Source organism: Falco punctatus (assembly GCF_963210335.1).
Source record: "Falco punctatus genome assembly, chromosome: 7".
Taxonomy (NCBI): Eukaryota; Metazoa; Chordata; class Aves; order Falconiformes; family Falconidae; genus Falco; species Falco punctatus.
In genome coordinates, this window is record NC_137587.1 from 69,991,911 (window position 1) to 70,008,681 (window position 16,771).

General features: G+C 66.7%; 2 protein-coding genes across 4 annotated transcripts; one reads left to right on the top strand and one right to left on the bottom strand.

Moving 5' to 3' along the window:
• Positions 1-3,571: 3,571 nt before the first annotated feature.
• LOC308067872 (uncharacterized protein) lies at positions 3,572-5,936 on the top strand (the record flags this gene model as incomplete). Its single annotated transcript, XM_080397462.1, has 1 exon — positions 3,572-5,936. The coding sequence occupies one exon, from the start codon at positions 3,572-3,574 to the stop codon at positions 4,952-4,954; it is 1,383 nt and encodes a 460-aa protein (XP_080253588.1). The 3' UTR covers positions 4,955-5,936.
• Positions 5,934-16,736, bottom strand: ANPEP (alanyl aminopeptidase, membrane). Of its 3 annotated transcripts, none has more exons than XM_080397427.1 (21): positions 15,977-16,736; positions 11,022-15,840; positions 10,618-10,763; positions 10,396-10,532; positions 10,185-10,311; positions 9,920-10,074; positions 9,732-9,845; positions 9,449-9,592; positions 9,276-9,341; positions 9,072-9,137; positions 8,696-8,868; positions 8,539-8,615; positions 8,241-8,374; positions 8,082-8,137; positions 7,823-7,970; positions 7,576-7,667; positions 7,347-7,457; positions 7,095-7,262; positions 6,881-7,021; positions 6,629-6,710; positions 5,934-6,262 (listed from the first exon to the last, which is right to left on the bottom strand). In XM_080397427.1, exons 2-21 carry the CDS (start codon positions 11,672-11,674, stop codon positions 6,104-6,106), a joined length of 2,949 nt encoding a protein of 982 aa, XP_080253553.1. In that variant the 5' UTR covers positions 11,675-15,840; positions 15,977-16,736; the 3' UTR covers positions 5,934-6,103. The 3 variants fall into 3 exon arrangements, with proteins under 3 accessions (XP_080253553.1, XP_080253554.1, XP_080253552.1); XM_080397428.1 differs by having other exon boundaries at positions 11,022-11,878; positions 13,897-16,736; XM_080397426.1 differs by having other exon boundaries at positions 11,022-11,995; positions 13,897-16,736.
• Positions 16,737-16,771: the final 35 nt, after the last annotated feature.

The following is a 16,771-nucleotide window of genomic DNA, read 5'->3' on the forward strand; positions in this document are numbered from 1 at the left end:
GGCTGCTCTGCGCTGCCCATCCCCAGCAGCCATCACCCCCCCACGCCATCCTGAGGATGGGGCTTGGGCCCCACGTGGGGGGCTGCGTTGGGGTGTGCAGTGAGGGTGCCAGTGGGGTTGGTAGCAAGGCCTTCAGCTGGGGCTGCAGAGGGGGGCTGTTGCGATGGGGGTCTGCAGCAGCGTCTGCTGTGGGGTCCCACATGGGGTCTGCAGCAGGGTCTGCAGTGCGGTCTGCGTGGGATCTGCTGTGGGGTCCACTATGGGGTCCACAGCGGGGTCTACAGCGTGGGCTGAAGTGTGGGCTGCTGTGGGGTCCCACATGGGGTCTGCAGCAGGGTCCGCTGTGGGATCTGCGGTGGGGTTTGCAGTGGGGTCTGCAGTGGGGTCCACAGCGGGGTCTGCAGCAGGGTGCAAGCTGCAGCAGTGCCAGCTCCGGGTGTCCCCGTGTCGTCCCCCCCCGCAGGCTGGCGGCAGCCAGCACCCCCGGTGCCCAGCTTGGCTCCACGGGACACCGCGCCCGGTGCGGGGGGGCACGGCCCGCCCTGCCTCCGCCGGGCCCCGCTAACGGCGCCCGCCGCTGCCCGCCCCGTGCCCGGCCGCCCGCTGAGCCCGGCGCGGAGCCGCGGCCGCAGCCCGGTGCCGGCGGGGGCGGCGGAGGGGCGGCCCGGGCGGGGCTGGGAGGGGCCCCCCCGCCGCGTTCCCAGGCCCCGCAGGTGTCGGTGCCGGCGGGTGCGAAGGTTTCCAGGGAAACCCGGGATGGGAAGGAAAACCCATCAGGGCGCGGGCGGGGGGCTGGGGCGGCGGGGCGGCAGCGCTGCGCCTCGGAGTACGGGACACCTCCCCGGTACCGGGTGTGCGCAGCCCCGGGGCACGGTGGTGGGCACAGGACCCCCAAACTGGGTGTGTGCAGCCCTGAGGGTACAGTGGGGGGCTCAGAACCTCCCCATACTGGCTGTGCTTGGGACCTCCCCAAAGTGGCTGTGCTCAGGACTCCCTCATGCTGGGTGTACAGTGCTCCAGGGGCACATGGTGAGCACAGGACACCCACATACCAGCTGTGCTCAGGACCCCCCTAAACTGGCTGTGCTCAGGACCCCCCGTACTGGGTGTGCAAAGCCACAGGGGTACGGCAGTGGACACAGGATCCCCCTATACCAGCTGTGCTCCAGACCCCCTCGTACCAGGTGTGCATAGCCCCTCTGCTGTCTCAGGCACCAGACACAGGGCACAGAGCTGGCAGAGGGGCACGGAGCTGGGCACGGTGCCCACAGTGGGGTGCAGACCCCCCTGCCGGGGAAGTGCTGGTGACAGGTGGGTGCGCCAGCATCTCATGGCTCATGGCCATGTGTTTCCTGGTGGTCACATGAAGCTTGTTCAGTTTCCCTTGGGAGATGATGAGATAAATTCTGCTTATTGCTCACCACTGGCCAAGCGCTCCAGCCATCCTTGCCACGCTCACCAGAGCTGGGCATGCTGTTCAGCCCCGGTCGCACCAGCGCTGCGGGGAGCCTGGGCAGGGGCATTGCCAGCGTTTCATTTGTGCAGGTGTCGCACAGCCCTGGGTGTCCAGCAGTGCAGGGACAGGGTGGTGACCTGCCACCATCCCTTCCTGCCACGGCACCCACTGCTGCTCAGGGCCACATGCACCCCAAGGTGTCACCCCACAGCCCAGCCCCCAGCGGAGCCCTCCTCCTGGCACCCACACAGCTGCCCAGGCACCATGAGGATACTGGCATCTGAACTGGCCGTTCCCCCCCTGGCAGATGTTGCAGGCATGGCAGAAAACCACCACAGTTAATTGCTATTAATCCCCTCTGCCCTCTTGCTGGAAGGAGTGCCATGCCACCGTGCAAGGGCCGAGAGCATGGGTGCTGACCAGGACCCGCAGCACGTCTCTGGGTGCGCAGGCATCTGACACCATCCCAAAGCCCATCTCTGGGGCTGGGGGCTGCTGCGGGGGTCCAGCGGCAGCCTGGCCCTGGGAGCATGGCAGGCTGCTCTGCGAGGTGCTGTGCACCCAACAGCACAGCCTGGGGCATGGCCGCTTCCCTGCACATCCCCCAGTTCTGCCCCAGCCCCGCTCCGCCCCATCCCCAGGCCCCCTCCTGGGTCTCATTAGCTGATGAGCTCCCGGGTAATGAGTTCTGCGGCCCTGCTGGGCAGCCGCTTCCCACCTCCCTCTGTGTTTAGACAAGTGCTGGAGCACGGCTGGGCCATGACAGCACTGGCCATGGGGTCAGAGCCCCCCGAGGGGGAGCCCGCAGCCCCTCACCCCTCAGAGGAGATGGGGTCCCCCCACGTCCCTCCAGCCCATATTGATGGAGCGTGGGCCATGGGGTGGACACGGTGAGGGCACTGGGATGGAGCTCAGCTGCAGGGCTGCTGACAGTGCTGCTGGCCAAAGCTGGCCAAAGCCCTCCCCAGGCGGTCAGTGCCCAGCTCAGACTGGTGCCTCCCAGAGCAGCCATCCCTCCCACTGAAGGGGTCCCATGCCAGGACACCCCACAGCTCGCCTTGGACCCCCCATCCCTGCTCCAGCACCTCCTGGGGGTGAGACATCTGCACGGCCCTTGGCCCTGGCTGTGCACTCTTGTACCTCCAGCCAGGAGTGGGGCAGCTGGCAGGGATGGTGCACAGGGCTGTGCCCGGCACTGGGGTGAGTGCCATGACAGCGTCCCAGCAAACAGCCCTCTGCAGCTAGGAGCACTGCCCACCCCAGAGCTGGGCAAGCAGATGCCTCCCCCCCGCTTCTGCTGCACCCCCCAGCCCACGCCTGCAGGCAGGGTCCCCTGCCCTAAAGAGCACCCTAAAGAGCTTAGCATCCCCCCACGGTACTGCCCGCTGCCTTGGGGGACCCTGACTCCCAGCCTGGGGTTTGCGCTGGCTGGATGAGCAGTATAGGGAGCCACAGCTCCATGCAGGGGAGGCACAGCCCAGTGGGTCCCCACAAACACTCAGGCTGTGCCTCCAGCTTCTCTGGAGCACGGTGGGAGCTCAGAGAGCTCAGAGAGCCAGGGCTGCATCCCATGGGGTCAGGGAGACCGAGGCAGCATGGCCAGGTTGTCTCCTGGCACACGAGACCCACTGCCAGCGCGTCCCTGCGTCCCCCTGTCCTTCAGGGCGGTTGGGTTGAGCTGGGAGCACACCAGGACTCCTGGACCTAGGTCTGGGGGCTGTGCAGAGGGCAGGGGAGGTGTGGGGACACTGTTGGGTGTCAGGGCTGGTGGCTCAGGGTCCCAGCACTGGAAGGTCAAGTTCCTGCTGCCCACTGCAGTGCAGCTGGCCCAGCAAAGCCACCGTGTGGGGTGGTGCAGGCTCTGGCAGGGCTGGTAGGCACGTTAGCATCTCTCATGGCCGTGTGAATTGATCCCTGCACACTTCCCAGCGCTGGGCAGCGCCAATTAAGGGTCAGAGGAGTCAGAACTGACACCTCTGCAAATGGGCCCAGCATTCCCAGGCTCCTGGCTGGCCCCAGCCTGGCTCTGTAGGTTTTGACACCTCCAGGTGGTCGCAAAGGTGTCACCTCGCACCCCAGCCCCACATAAAGCTGGGGCTGCCCGGGCACCCCCAGATGCAAGCAGCAGACCAGACCCCAGCCATGGCTGGACCCCCAGCCCCACTCCTTCTCTGGGGCCTCCAGCCCTCGGCGGGCCATGCCCTGCTCCAGGACTGGGCCAGGGGCCTCGCCAACGCCACCTCCCCAACGCCTTCTGCAGAGCCGCCGGGCATGCCCCCATGTCCCCCGCGGGGCCGGCAGCCGGGGTCTGGGGGCCGGCGGGGTGGTGGGGCTGAGCCAGGGCGGTGCGGGGGGCCGGGGGGCCCGCGGCAGAGCGCCAGCGAGCGAGAGAAGCTGCGGATGCGCCGGCTGGCACAGGCGCTGCTGCGGCTGCGGCACTACCTGCCACCCGCGCTGGCACCCGCCGGGCAGACCCTCACCAAGATCGAGACCCTGCGCCTCGCCATCCGCTACATCGCCCACCTCTCAGCCCTGCTGGGGCTCAGCGAGGAGGTGCTGGCCCGGCGGCGGGGGGCAGCCGCCCGGCACTGCCCCCTCTGCCCCCAGGGCCTGGGGTGCTGCCAGCCCCCAGCCCCCCGCCTGCACACACCAGCCCCGGCCCTGCGGGATGCTTCGCCCCCCGGCACTGTGGGCTGGGGGTCACCTGCCGCGGTGGGGACCCCCCTGGAGCTGCACGGGGCTCCCGGCATGGAGCCAGGGCCCTGGGGGTCACCTCCCTGTGGCCCTGCTGTGGGGACCCCCCCTGAGGTGCTTGGAGTTCCCGAGGTGGGGATGGAGGCCTGGGGGTTGCCCCCCTACATCCCTGCAACAGGGACCCCCCCGGAGCTGCACAGGACCCCTGGCTCCATCTCAGGGTCCTGGTCATCAGCGCTTTGCAGCCTTGGAGCGGTGACCCCCCTGGAGCCACCCTGGCGATGCTCCACGGCCACAGGCACTGGGACGGCTTCCTCCTGCTGCTTGGAGCCTGCAGCCCCCCACCAGCCTCCCGGGACAGGACTGACGGACACAGGGCACCCTGGGACCCCCGCGCATGGCTCCCAGCTGCCTGCGCACTGCCAGGTACCCTCAGCCCCAGCCCAGCCCCTGTTCCTGCACCCCCCAGGCTGGGGGACACCCTGGGGATGGGTGGGAAGGAGGGGTGGATGCTCCTTGCGTGGTGTGGGCAGGGCTGCACCTACAAATCCCACTGCGTGCCATGTCTGCATGGGCTGGGGGGCACAGCATGATGTGTGCGGAGCCAGAGAGCCAGCCCAGGCACGGGGTGGGGGGCACGGGGTGCAGGGCAGGGGGAAAGGTGCCATCCCACAGCCTAACACAACTCTTTCCACACAGCTTGGCAGCCCACCAGCCCCAGACAGGCTTGTCTCCCCAGCCTCCCAGGCAGCCCCCGTCCTGCCCAGCTGCACCCCAGCACAGCACTGGGGCAACTGGAGCTGATCCCACACCCCCAGCTGCGGAGGCCATGTGGGGCCAGTGGCACAGCCCCGTTGCAGAGCCACGCAGGATGGACACCGGCAAAGGGCTCCTCATTAAAGCTGCCATGCACCACTGCCCGCCGACTCATTACTGCAGGACCCGCTCGCTGTGCCCCAGCATGGGCAGGGTTGGGGGCCCAGGGCACCCCACAGGCTGGCACCCCCCCGCACACACAGCCAGCTGGGGGCTCAGCAACCCCTACCAGCCCAGCCCACAGCCCAAAGATGTCCCAGAGCTAGGGTGACAGAGGGACTCATCACCCAGGGGGCTTCACCAGCCCCACTGACCCCTGGAAGGGCAGCTCCCACCCACCCCCAGTCCCATCCCTTCTCTGTGCCCAAATCCCCCACACAGGTTTGGGACCAGGACTTCAGAAACACCCTCGTGCTGCTGGGACCGTCCAGTTCCATCCCTTTAAGGACCTGGGTAGCCCATGGGGACAGTCCCTGGGGGGCTGGCTGCTGGCACCCCATCCCGCCCGGCATGGCCATCCAGGTGCCTCGGGGAAGCTGCGGCTGCCTCCTGCCCTGGCCCCGCAGAGATGTCGTGGGGGAAACTACGCAGAGGGTCGGGGCGTGGGCACGCCAGCCCCCCGTGCAGGGCGCAGGGCTGGCGCCCAGCAGGAGAGCTCACACACAGCCGTCAGACGGAGGGTCCGGAGCGATGGCGTCGGCAAAGCCCCCAGAGCCACTTAGCACCAGGCTCCTAACAGCCCGGGGGGGCTCTACTTCCCCAGCCCCCACCCCGTGCCCACCGTGGGGTCCCATCCACAGCCGCGAGTGAAAGCTGACGTGCAAGCCTTTATTTACACCTACCCCAGGCCTTGCACGAGCCTGCAGAGCCCAGTGCTGCCCCAGGCAGCTGAGGGCAGCAGGGCCCCCCCACCCCACCCCAGCCCAAAGCCCCCCAGCCCCCCTCTGCTGCCCATCATACAGGCAGCGGACCCTGCCCCTCATGAGCAGCGAAGGACCCAGGTGGGGTGGCCCGGGGGGCACCAGGAGGGAGTGTTTGGGGCTGGGGGCCAGAGAGGATGGAGTGAACGGAACCAGCGAGTGGGTGAGGGTCCAGCCCAGCTGCGGAGGAGGGTACATGGCGGTCAGGGCCACATGGTTAGCTGGGGGGAATCTCGCCCTGGAACCATGCCAGCACCGTGTTCTGGTTCTCCTTCACCCAGTTGATGTTGGCACGGGTCCTCTCCAGTGCCTGCTCCAGCGCCCGCGTCCCCGACCCAAAGCCGATGTCCTGGTTGTCTGCCTTGAACTGCTCCAGCTGCCGGGGAGAAGATGAGCTGGAGCAGGCATGGGGCACCCCAGCAGCCCCCTGGCACCTCCCCAGCAGCCCCCTGGCACCTCCCCAGCAGCCCCCTGGCAGCACCCTGAAAGCCCCCAGTAGCCCCCCAACACCACCCCAGTAGCCCATGGCAGCACCCCGACAGCCCCCAGCAACCCAGGATGGAGACAGAAGCTGCCGGGACCCCTGGGCACGCGAAGGGCAGGGGCAGGAGCCCCCCTCCCAAGGGCTGCTGGCAAAGGGCAGGTTGCGAGGTGCCGGCAGTGCAGAGCTGTGCCCCCACTTCTTCTGGGGCTGGAGTCCCTGATGCCCAGTCCCACAGACCCTGCCAGCGTCCAGCCTCACCTGTTTCAGCTCAAATTCTGTGGAAAACCGCTGGGTCACTGATAAAATCAGCCGGGAGAAGGAGAAGGAGCCACCCCCGTACCTGGGAAAGCAGAGAGAGGGCTGAGCTGGGGGGGGCAGGCAGAGCAGCACCAGGGGCCAAGGCTGCCCTCACCCCACACGGCCAGGGGAAGGGACAGTGCCACCCCCCGCAAGGGGCACAGGCAGCCAGGGGGATGCTGCATGCCCCAGCCAGCCCCCCCCGGTGCTCACTGGCCAAAGATCGTCCTCCAGTTGGCACGGATGAAGTCCCAGGCCAGGGGCTGCCCCACCACGTTGCTGGCGATGCTGTTGATGGTGGCGGTGGCATCCTGCTTCCGGATCTTTTGGGGGTCGAGGGTGTACTGCAGGTACCTGGGAGGGAATGCAGAGGGTGAGGGGCTGGCAGGGGCAGAGCTGCGGCGCCTGCCTGGGACCCCGCACCCACCGGTTGAGGATCCAGGGATAGGGGCTGCAGGAGAGGGCTGTGCGGAGCTTGTCAGCCTCGGACACGACGGTGGCCTCTTTGAACCTCTCCCAGATGAAGTCCCAGGCCTCCTCCCCGCCTGTGGCCACCATGCTGCAGTAGACTGAGGAGCGCAGATTCGGGGGGACGCTGCAGGAGAGGAGAGCCATTTTAGTCGGGAGCCCCTTGTCATGCCCAGCCCAGCCCCCTCACCGTGGCGCGCTGGGGACTCACGGGTTCTTGGTGACATTTTGCTGCCACTCCAGGAAGTAGCTGGTGGTCAGGTTCTGGCACTCAGTGACGCCGTAGGAGCAGGCTGTGCTGATGGCATTCATCTCATTGTACCTGGGGAGAGAGGAGCCACGCGGGGCTGAGCACCAGAACGCCGCAGCCGAGCACCGACCGGCCAGTGCCAGGCTGCAAGTGGGACCGTGCCAGGCGATGCTGGGGCTGCAGCACTCACTGGTCCATCAGGCCACTGGGGATGGTGACCCAGTCATTGGTGATCTTCTTGTAGTGGTTGAAGAGGGGTGTCACCTGCTTCTGTATGTATTTCTGGGGGGCAGGAAGATGGTCAGCGCCTGGCAGCACCAGCAAGAGCCCACCGCCCAGGGCTGGGTGCAGCCCCTTGCCCCCACCCCCCTGCATAGGGCTCTGCTGAGCAGCGGGACCCGCTGCGGGACCGGGGCCAGGCTGGTGGCACTGCTCACCGTCATCACCCCAAAGACTTCACTGCGGTCAAACATCAGCTGGAAGTAACGGAGGTTGTTGAGCGCTGCCTGCCAGGGCATGTACTCCGTCTCCTGGCTCAGGAACCGCGTGGTGCTCAAGGCCAAGGTCACATTGATGTACTTGGCCCTGCCAGGGGTGAGGGCAGCGTCAGCTCCCTGGCCCTGTGGCTGCTGCCCACTCCCAGGGCGCCCACCCCACCAGTCCCCCTCAGCCCGGTGGGCAGCCGGCATGGCTCACCTGGCCAGGTTAAAGGCATCATCGATGATCTGGGCGCGGTTGATGACAGGGATGATCTGGCAGAGGGAAAAGTCAACGTCGCAGGGCAGCCCTGAGTGGGGTGTGGGGGGGCATTGGGGGCGCCCACCCACAGCCCACGCCCCAGCCAGCCTCACATACCTGGTGGTTGGTGGAGAGCTGGCTGAGGAGCTGCTCCCAGTTCTCCTTGTCATAGTTGACGCGGAAGTACCCACTGACGTTCAAGTTCAGTAGGAGCCAGTTGGGGCGGCTCACGTTGAACTGGTTGTTGGTGTCTGGGAGGGGGAGAGGAGGGTCTGCCAGAGCTGCCCCCCCCTGCCCACAATGGGGGTCCAGGCCCAGCCCCCCCCCACTGGTGCCCCACCAGGGGACCCCAACCAGGGGGCAGGGGAGGTGGCAGCAAGACCCCTGCTCCCAGCCTGGGCAGGACACACTGTACCTGAGGTTTTGGTCAGCCAGTACCTCTCCCCACTAGTGGTTTCTGTCATCCAGGTGATGGGGATGATCCAGGTGTAGCTGTGCCAGGGACAGGCAGGCAGTGAGACCATCCCTTACCCCTAGCCGCCCTGCTGCCAACAGCCCCCCACCCCACTCACTTGAAGACAGAGGGTCTCTCCACCACGGAGGTAGGGTCCAGCAAGAAGTGTTCCTGCTTGATGGTGCCAGTGTGGGTGTCGACAGTCACCACGGGGAAGCCCATCTGCAGCGTCCAGCGGTCCATGATCTTGCTAATGGAGTCAGGCAGCGAGACATTGTACTTTGTGACAGCCTGCGGGGAGGGCAGTGCCGTGGGTCAGTGGTGCCGGGGGGGGGGGATGCAGATGGGTTGCAGGGCTCAGCCAGCACTGCACCCCTCGCCCAACACAGTCAGTGGCTGTGTGGCTAGGACTCCATCCTGCCAGGTAGCCCCCTAGAGCTGGGACAGCAGTGGGGAAGGGGCTGGGCTGGGAGGAGCAGCCAGTCCCCTCCTACCTCTTGCAAATGAGACCAGAGGTCCGTGTAGACAGTGTTTCCATAGGCGAAGGTGTGGAGGTAGGACTGCGGGAGAGCACCAGGAGAGACGGGTAAGCAGGGTCTGGGGTGCAGGAGGCTCGCAAAGCACCCGGGGAAGCCCCTGCCATGGGATGCTCAGCCCTCAGCAGGGCTCAGTGCCAGCCAGCACCAGCAGAGCCTTACCTGCAGCCCGTCCTTGAACACATCCTCAGTGAGGAAGTCAGAGAGCATCCGCAGCACCGACGCTCCCTGTGGAGATGGCAGGTCGGAGGCCCTGGGTGCATGGGCCACCCCACAGCCCGCCCCACTAGACCTCCCACGCCTGGTCCCCATGCACCCAGGGCTCCCGTGCCTACCTTGCTGTAGGAGATGCTGTCGAAGACCTCGCTGATCTGGGCTGGGGTGTTGATCTCATCCTCGCGGAAGGACAGTGGATGGGATGTGGTCAGGGCATCTGTTGCCATCACTGCATACACCTCGTTCAGCACCATCAGGTCTTTCTGCGGGGGTGAGTGCCAGCACCCACCTCAGCCCTGTGTGCACCCTCCTGGCAGCGGGGACAGCCCCCAGGGGTGCAGGGGTGGACGGGATGCCCACACCCCCTGCCCACATCCCCTGCCCACTGGCCCCTCCACTCACAATGTGCCAGGAAGGCTCTGCCGAGTTGGCACCCAGGTACTCCACGTAGGAGGCAAAGCCCTCATTCAACCACAGGTCGTTCCACCACCGCAGCGTCACCAGGTTCCCGAACCACTGCAGGGGGGGCACAGCACCCTGTCAGCCATGCCCAGCCAGCCAGCGGGGCAGGCGGGGGGCACGGCAGGTACCTGGTGGGCCAGCTCATGAGCAATGACAGTCACCACCCGCTCCTTGTTGCCAATGGAGGAGTAAGCCGGGTCGAAGAGCAGCGAGTTCTCCCGGTAGGTCACCAGCCCCCAGTTCTCCATCGCACCCGCATTGAAGTCGGGGAGGCCAACCTGGTCTGGGGGTGGAGGGGTCCCGTTGGCATGCCGCTGCCAGGGTGCCAGCCTGCCTGCACACACCCCCGGCTGGTGGCTTGACCCAGTGCCCCGGCCACCCCATGGCACCCACCGGCCTTGGGCAGCGGGTATGATGTGTTGTAGTGTTCCTCGAAGAATTTGAGGATGGGGCCAGTCTTCTGGAGTGCATAGTTGCCCTGGCCCTCGGCGATGGCTTTAGGGCGGCCCCAGATGCGGATCTGGAGGGGAGAGAGGCAAGGCTCAGCCACTGCCCGGGCTCAGCCCCCTGGGTGGGCAGAGGGTACCCCCCACCCCCAGCCTACCAGCACATCCCCCGAGTTGTTTTGCACGTAGTCGAACTGGCTGACGATGAAGGCCAGCAGGTAGGTGGACATTTTGGGGGTGGTCTCGAACTCGGTGACGTTCCAGCTCTGCCCATCGATCTCCTGCTGCCTGGTGTCTGCGGGGAGCAGAGGGTGGGGGGTCATCCCGCAGTCCTGCCAGGCCCCCCGACTCCCCCACTGGGGCTCCCCCCCCCCACTCACTCTTGATGGGCATGTTGGAAATGGCGCTGTGGTTAGTGGGGTGGATCAGCTTCACCGTGAAGGTGGCTTTCATGGCCGGCTCGTCAAAGCAGGGGAAAGCTTTCCGCGCATCAGCCGCCTGCATCTGTGTCGTGGCCAACACCTTCCTGGAAGCAAACGCCATCAGCACCCGGCGGCCTCTGAAGGGGCTGGCACCCCCCTGGATCCCTCCACTTGCCCTGCGCCCTGCCTGCTCCCCGCACCCGTCCCCGCTGGGGTGGCATGTGGGTGCAGGGGAGCACAGAGGCTCCCCAACACCCATCCCACTGTCCCAGTGGGAGAGGAGCCCCAAATCCAGCCCGTGCCCTCCATCACCCCTAGGCCAGGCCCATGCCCCCTGTCCCAGCCCCCTGCCCTCCACCTACTTGACGCCTGACTCCACGTATTCGCTGCGGTAGAAGCCGGCCAGGTCGTCGGCCAGCTCGCCTGTGAAGATGCTGAAGAGCCGGTAGCGTTTGCCCTGCTGCAGCATGCCATCCAGCTGCACCACCAGGTACTGAGTGTGGATCTCCAGCCAGGTATTGGTGATGCGGGGCACGCTAGAGCCATCCACTGCCTGCAGCAAGGCATGGAAGGAATTCTGCTTGGTATAGGTCAGCTTGTTGCTGTGGATGAGGATGAGGTCAGTGGCACTGTTGCAGATGAAGACCACGCTGCTGTTGCCCTTGAAGATGTATGTGTTGTTGGCGTCAGGTATCAGGAAGGGCTGCAGGGTCACCTCGTAGGACTCTGGCATCAGCGTCGTCGGCAACCTCCACCGGTTCCAGGGGTTGTTGGGGGCGGCGGTGGTGTTTGGAGGGATGGTGGGGTGCGTGGAGGCAGTAGTTTTGGAGGTGGAGGCAGTGGTGGTGGTGGTGGAGGCAGTGGTGGTGGTGGTGGAGGCAGTGGTGGTATCCACCACCTTGTTCTTCTCCTGGGCGTACACCACTGACAGCGCAATGATGGTGGCCACGGCCCCCAGGGCCAGCACAATGCCCACGATGCCCACAGTCTTGCTGATGAAGAAGCCAGCCGCCATGGTGGGGCTGTGGGAGCGGTGCTCACAAAGGAGGTGCTGCCCAGCTGGCACGGCTTTTAGCCTCTCACTCCAACGAGGTTTATTAGTCCAAGTTAATGGGTGAAGTATTAAATGACCGTGAGGCTCAGGGTAGCGACGGCCCCCAGGATGAGCTTTCCACCCGCCCGCCTCCCAGCCTTGCAGGAGTGCTAACACCCAGTGCCGCTGCAGTGGAGGGTAAAACCACAGCTGAGGATTGCACCATCAGGGATGGGCTGTGTGGGAGCAGGCATGGGCTGCAGGCCAGGATTCCCTGGGTCCCTCCCAAGCACTGGCCTGGCCCTGCAAAAGGAGGGACAGAGCAGGTGGTCACAGCTGGTGGCCACAACCCCACCTCACCATGCAGCAAAGTGGGCAGCCCCAGCACCCGAGCCAAGCCCTTGGCTCAACATCACCCTGTTTACCCTCGAGTGACAGGGTCTGAGCTGCTGCCGGGGGGTCCTGGCTGGCCCTCTGCCTGCGAGGGACCTGTTGTTGGGGCTGAGGCCATGGCAGGTGGGGGCCAGCACCTGTCCCCTGGCAGGGGCACACCTCACCGGGCTGCCCACACGTCAGGGGAAAAGCAGCGGAGTGCAGCCCAGGGATCTGGGTGGCACAGGTGGAGCCCAGGACCATGCTGGGGAGCAGCCTGCCCTGCCCTGCCCACAGCCCTGTCAAAGTCCAAGGTCGCGTCACCTGGCTTGCACCTAGGGGTCAAACTCCAGGCCCCACGAAACCAGCCACGTGCTTGCTGCCACCCGCTGTGGGGCACCCAGCAGCCTGCGTGTGCCACGCTCAGCCCCCCTGCCAGCCACAGCCCAGCCGACCTGGAGGTCTCAACCAGCTGGGAGACAGGGGGTCCCACAGACACAGCCTTGCCTGTGCCCCACGGTGCTGAGCCCTCAGCCAGCCAAGCAAACACACCAGGGCTCGGGGTGCTGGTGTGCAGGATGGTGGCACACTCTTCTCCATGGGAGCTCTGCCTTGGCAGGGGAGAGCAGCCCAAACCCCCAGGCTGTGCAGGTTGGCCCCAGAAGCTCTGCCAGAGGCTTCCCCAGGCTGGGGGTGGCAGACCGGGCACGGCAGAAAGCCACGGAGCAAAGTCCCCGTGTAGGGCAGGGTGGGGAGGGGAGGCACTGCATCCCATCCTAGAAATACAAAGTCCTCTTCGTGAGATCCGAGCTGGAAACATGGGCAGGTCCTGCCGGGAACCGCAGCTCGGGGGCAAGGGATGAAACTGGGAAGAGGCTGAGCCGTGTCTTCCGGGAGCAGTGCCCTGTCCCCTGTCCCCAGCAGTGCCCCGCTGCACTGCCTGGCAGAGTAGCCCCGGGATGCTGCGGCGTCCCTGGGCGTCCCGGCAGGGCCCAGCCACCCGCACGGCCTGGCCAGCCACCACTGCACAGCGGGCTGCAGCTGCAGCACAGGCTCCCTCTGCTCCGGCCCCTGCCCTCACTTTGGCCAAGGGCACAGGGTTTGGGAAATGGCTGGATCATGGCTGGGAGGGCTGCCCCAGGACCAGGCGCCACAGCCAGCTGGGAGGGTGACAGGCACCCCGCACCCCCTCCATCCCACACCAGTGGGTGCCTCTGCCCAGCACCGGCCCTCCCCATGCAGACCCCCTTGGGCACGGTGTGCGGACACGGGGTCTGTGGACACTCATCCCTGCTTGCCCCCACACTGGTCCCCTCATGCACTTCCCCATTCACACCAGCCAGCCCCTGTGCCGAGCCCCCGCCCCAGGCTGCCTGCACCACCCCATGCCACCCACACCCTGACTCCCCCCACCCCAGCACACTCTGCAGAGACCTTGCAGATGGCACACACGCGTGTCCCACGTCCCACACGCAGACACCCGGGGCACAGATGCTGAGCGTTACACACGCGGACACACAGCTCCCTTGAGGCTCTGGCCCCACATAACCCAACACACACATACACCACCCCCCTGGAGCCCTCCATACCCCACGCACCCCCACGGACCCCCAAGGCCTCTCCCATCGCATATGGGCTCCATAACCCCCGTGCACATGAACTCCACAGCCCCGAGCTGCCAGCCCACAGCCCTGTGCCGGCCCCCGCACAGCCCCCGCTAAGCCAAGCACCCCCGGGTGGGGACCCCCAAGTTCCCCTGCTCTGAGTCTGCCCCTGGACATCCCCTCTCGCCCCACGGGGGGGTCTGGGCAGCGACATCGCCCCCCACTCACCTTCCTGAGCTCAGCGGCGGGGAGCGAGGGGCTGCGGGAGCATCCCCATGGAAGCACCCGGGGCTGCGCCCTGCCTGCGCCCTGCCTGCGCCCTGCCTGCGCGCGGCTCTCGGGCGTCTCAGCTCCGCTAGCTCAGCCGCTGGCGAGAGGAAAAGTTTCCTCCTAAAGCTCCAGGGGAAGTAACCCGAACCTCCTCGCCCCCTTAACCCCTGGGCTGCTGGCCGGGGCGGGGGGCCGGGGCAGTGGGGACCAGCGGGGGCTCCCGGCCGCACACGGGGTCCCGCCCGCCGGCACCGGGACGGGACGAGGCGTCTCCGCTGGGGAAAGGCACCTCCAGCCCCGGGCAGGGCGGGAACCCCCCAGAGCGGGACCCCCGGGGCTGCGGGACCCTCCTCGCCCCAAGCTGGGAGGCGACAGCTGGGGATGCCGCCGGGGGCTGCCTGCCAGCCACACGAAGCCTGGGGACCCAGGTGTCCCGCTGCTGCGGACAAAGCACCCCTGCTCACCCAGCTCCTACCCCCCGACCCCCCCACCCCCCGGGGTCCTGCTGGGGGGGGTCCCTCCCTCACATCAGCCTCCGCCAGCACACTCATGCCAGGGGGGTGGCAGGAAAAGGGACAAACCATCACCCAGCAGCACCCAAGCTGGGCTGTACCCCCTCCCTGCAGCACCCAGGCACACCAGGAAGGGTGTCACCACTTGGGGGGTGCCCCCCACTCAGTACCCTGTGCCCCAGCGTCACCTGGCACCCCCTGCTCCGGCAGCAGTGGCTTCAGAGATGTCCTGGTCCTTATGGGCAACCTGCAGGGCTGTGGTGGGGGCACGGGTGGGTTTGCCTCGTGCAGCACCCCAAAGCAGCCAGACCCCAGGGTGTCCCTGCTCAGGGAGTGACCCCGCACAGTCTGGGCACAGGGCCGAGATGTGGCCTCGCCTGGTGCTTGGCAGAGCGAGGGCAAACTCTTGTCTACTGTACAGCGGGTACCTGTGAAGAAGCCCCGTGCCAGGCTCCAACACCTGATCCACTTCACCTCGCTGCCAGGGAGGGGGGCCTGGAGCCCGGGGGTCACGCTCCAGCGAGCGGATCCTGGCAGACCTAAACAAAATCCAGCAGTGCCAAAGCACAGCCTGGCTAGGGCCGGGCACCAGGAGCCAGCCCCAGGAGCCAGCCACATCTCCCATCTCCAGACCATGCAAGCAGCTCAGGCAGGAGAGCACCAAGCCCCCAGGGCAGCCCCTTCCCTCCATGTCCCTGCAAAGTGCTGTGCCCCTCCAGCTCACCTCGGGGTGTGACAGGGGTTTGGTGACCTGGACACAGCCCCTTTGGGCACACAGGGTCATTGCCAGCAGCGGGTGACTCACAGCTCTGCCCTGGGCAGGAATGCTGCTGGCTGCAGCAGGAGCCACATCTCACCTCCAGCACAGCCTCCTCGCTCTGCCCTGCCCTGCCAGGTCACTCAGAGCTCCTGTCCCTGGGCAGGACAGGCCCTTGGGCACCCAGGACACCAGCCCCCAGCAGCCAGGGCTTGCAGGGCCACCTCTGCCCCAGCCAGGCTGGGGCTGCTCCTGCACAATCCCGGGGCCACTGCGGTCAGGGTTGAAGCCCTCCTGGGTAGGGAAATGGGGGTCTGGGGGTTTGGCCTGGCTCATCGCAGGATGAACCATCCCATCGTCTCTGCCCTCCTCCACACAGGCAAGGGAAAGGGAGCAGCCAGGAGCAGCAGACTCACTGTGTGGCCGAGGCTCTGAGGCTCTGGAAGGACGTGGGAATGGGCAGCAAGGCCGGAGCCATTACCGGAGGTGGCTGCTCACAAACATCTCCTCCACGCAGAGGAAGCACGTGTGGCCAGACACATCCTGCACCGGGAACTGCTGTGCCACAGCACAGGGCTGGCGCGGGCATGGCCCATCGCAGCCAGGGACCCCGGGCACCCCTGCGTCCCAGGCCTGGAGCAGAAAGGGACGCAAGGCACCACACTGAGTTCCTCGCCACACAGCACGCTGGAGTTTCCCCCTGCAACTGTCCCTGCGCCTGCCAGACCCTGTGTCCCAGTCCCAGGACATGGGCCGGAGCACCACTCACCTGCTCCCGCCACCACGCTGCTCCAGCGGCCGACAGGAAGAGGAGGAGAGGCAGAAGCAGGTTGCCAGCTCCTTGCCCTCCGTGAGCCGAGCCGCTAGCAGTGGGCCCGTGGCCAGCTGGGGAAGGGTTAAGCCGCAGGGAGGGAAGACGGCAAGAAAATTCCTTCCAGGCAGAGTCACGGTTTCCCTGCCAGGGGAAGTGGAGGCAGAGCCCACTGGAGCGCAGCTGGCCCCACCGCTGGAGGGGAAGCAGAGGAAAGGGGCCCTGAGCCAGCCCGGAGGCTGGTGGCCAGATGGAGCTGTGGCAGACACGGGGCACCCAGCTTGAGAAGCCCCACTGCTCAAGGACCTCCCTGCCTGGCCCGTTCACTCTGACCCCCAGGACCAGCCCTGCTCCCCCAGGCCTCGGGGGGGGACACTAGTCCCAGGCCCACAGCCCCCTCGTGCCCCACTGAGCTGTACAGGGCTCGCCGTACAAGTATGGACCAGGGATGCTCTGTGGCAAAGAAGGCAGGGAAGCTGGCGGGAGGCCAGCAGGCGCTGGCAGGTTGCAGGCTGGTGACCCTGCCTCCAAAGCCGGGGATGCCACTGTCACAGCCCAAGGGGGGCCATCGCGTTCCCCCTGCCTGCTCCGGAGAGCAGGGCAGGGTGCAGCCAGGGAGCCTGCCCTGGAGCACACCCTGCAGCAGCCCCAGCTCTTCCCCAGGTGGGGTCCAGGGCCCCATTTCCCACCCCCATGCAGCAGTCTGGGCTGCAGTTGTCCCACGAGAGCTACGTAGCAGCCTCTGGCCCCCAC

Bases quoted from the DNA above. Each gene is read 5' to 3' on its own strand.
- ANPEP (XM_080397427.1), bottom strand. From the start codon at position 11,674: ATGGCGGCTGGCTTCTTCATCAGCAAGACTGTGGGCATCGTGGGCATT. The intron at 10,312-10,395 runs GTAGGCTGGGGG...TCTCCCCTCCAG, and splicing joins ACAACTCGGGGGATGTGCTG to ATCCGCATCTGGGGCCGCCC. The intron at 7,022-7,094 runs GTGGGTGCGGGG...ATTCCCTCCCAG, and splicing joins TATCCCTGGATCCTCAACCG to GTACCTGCAGTACACCCTCG.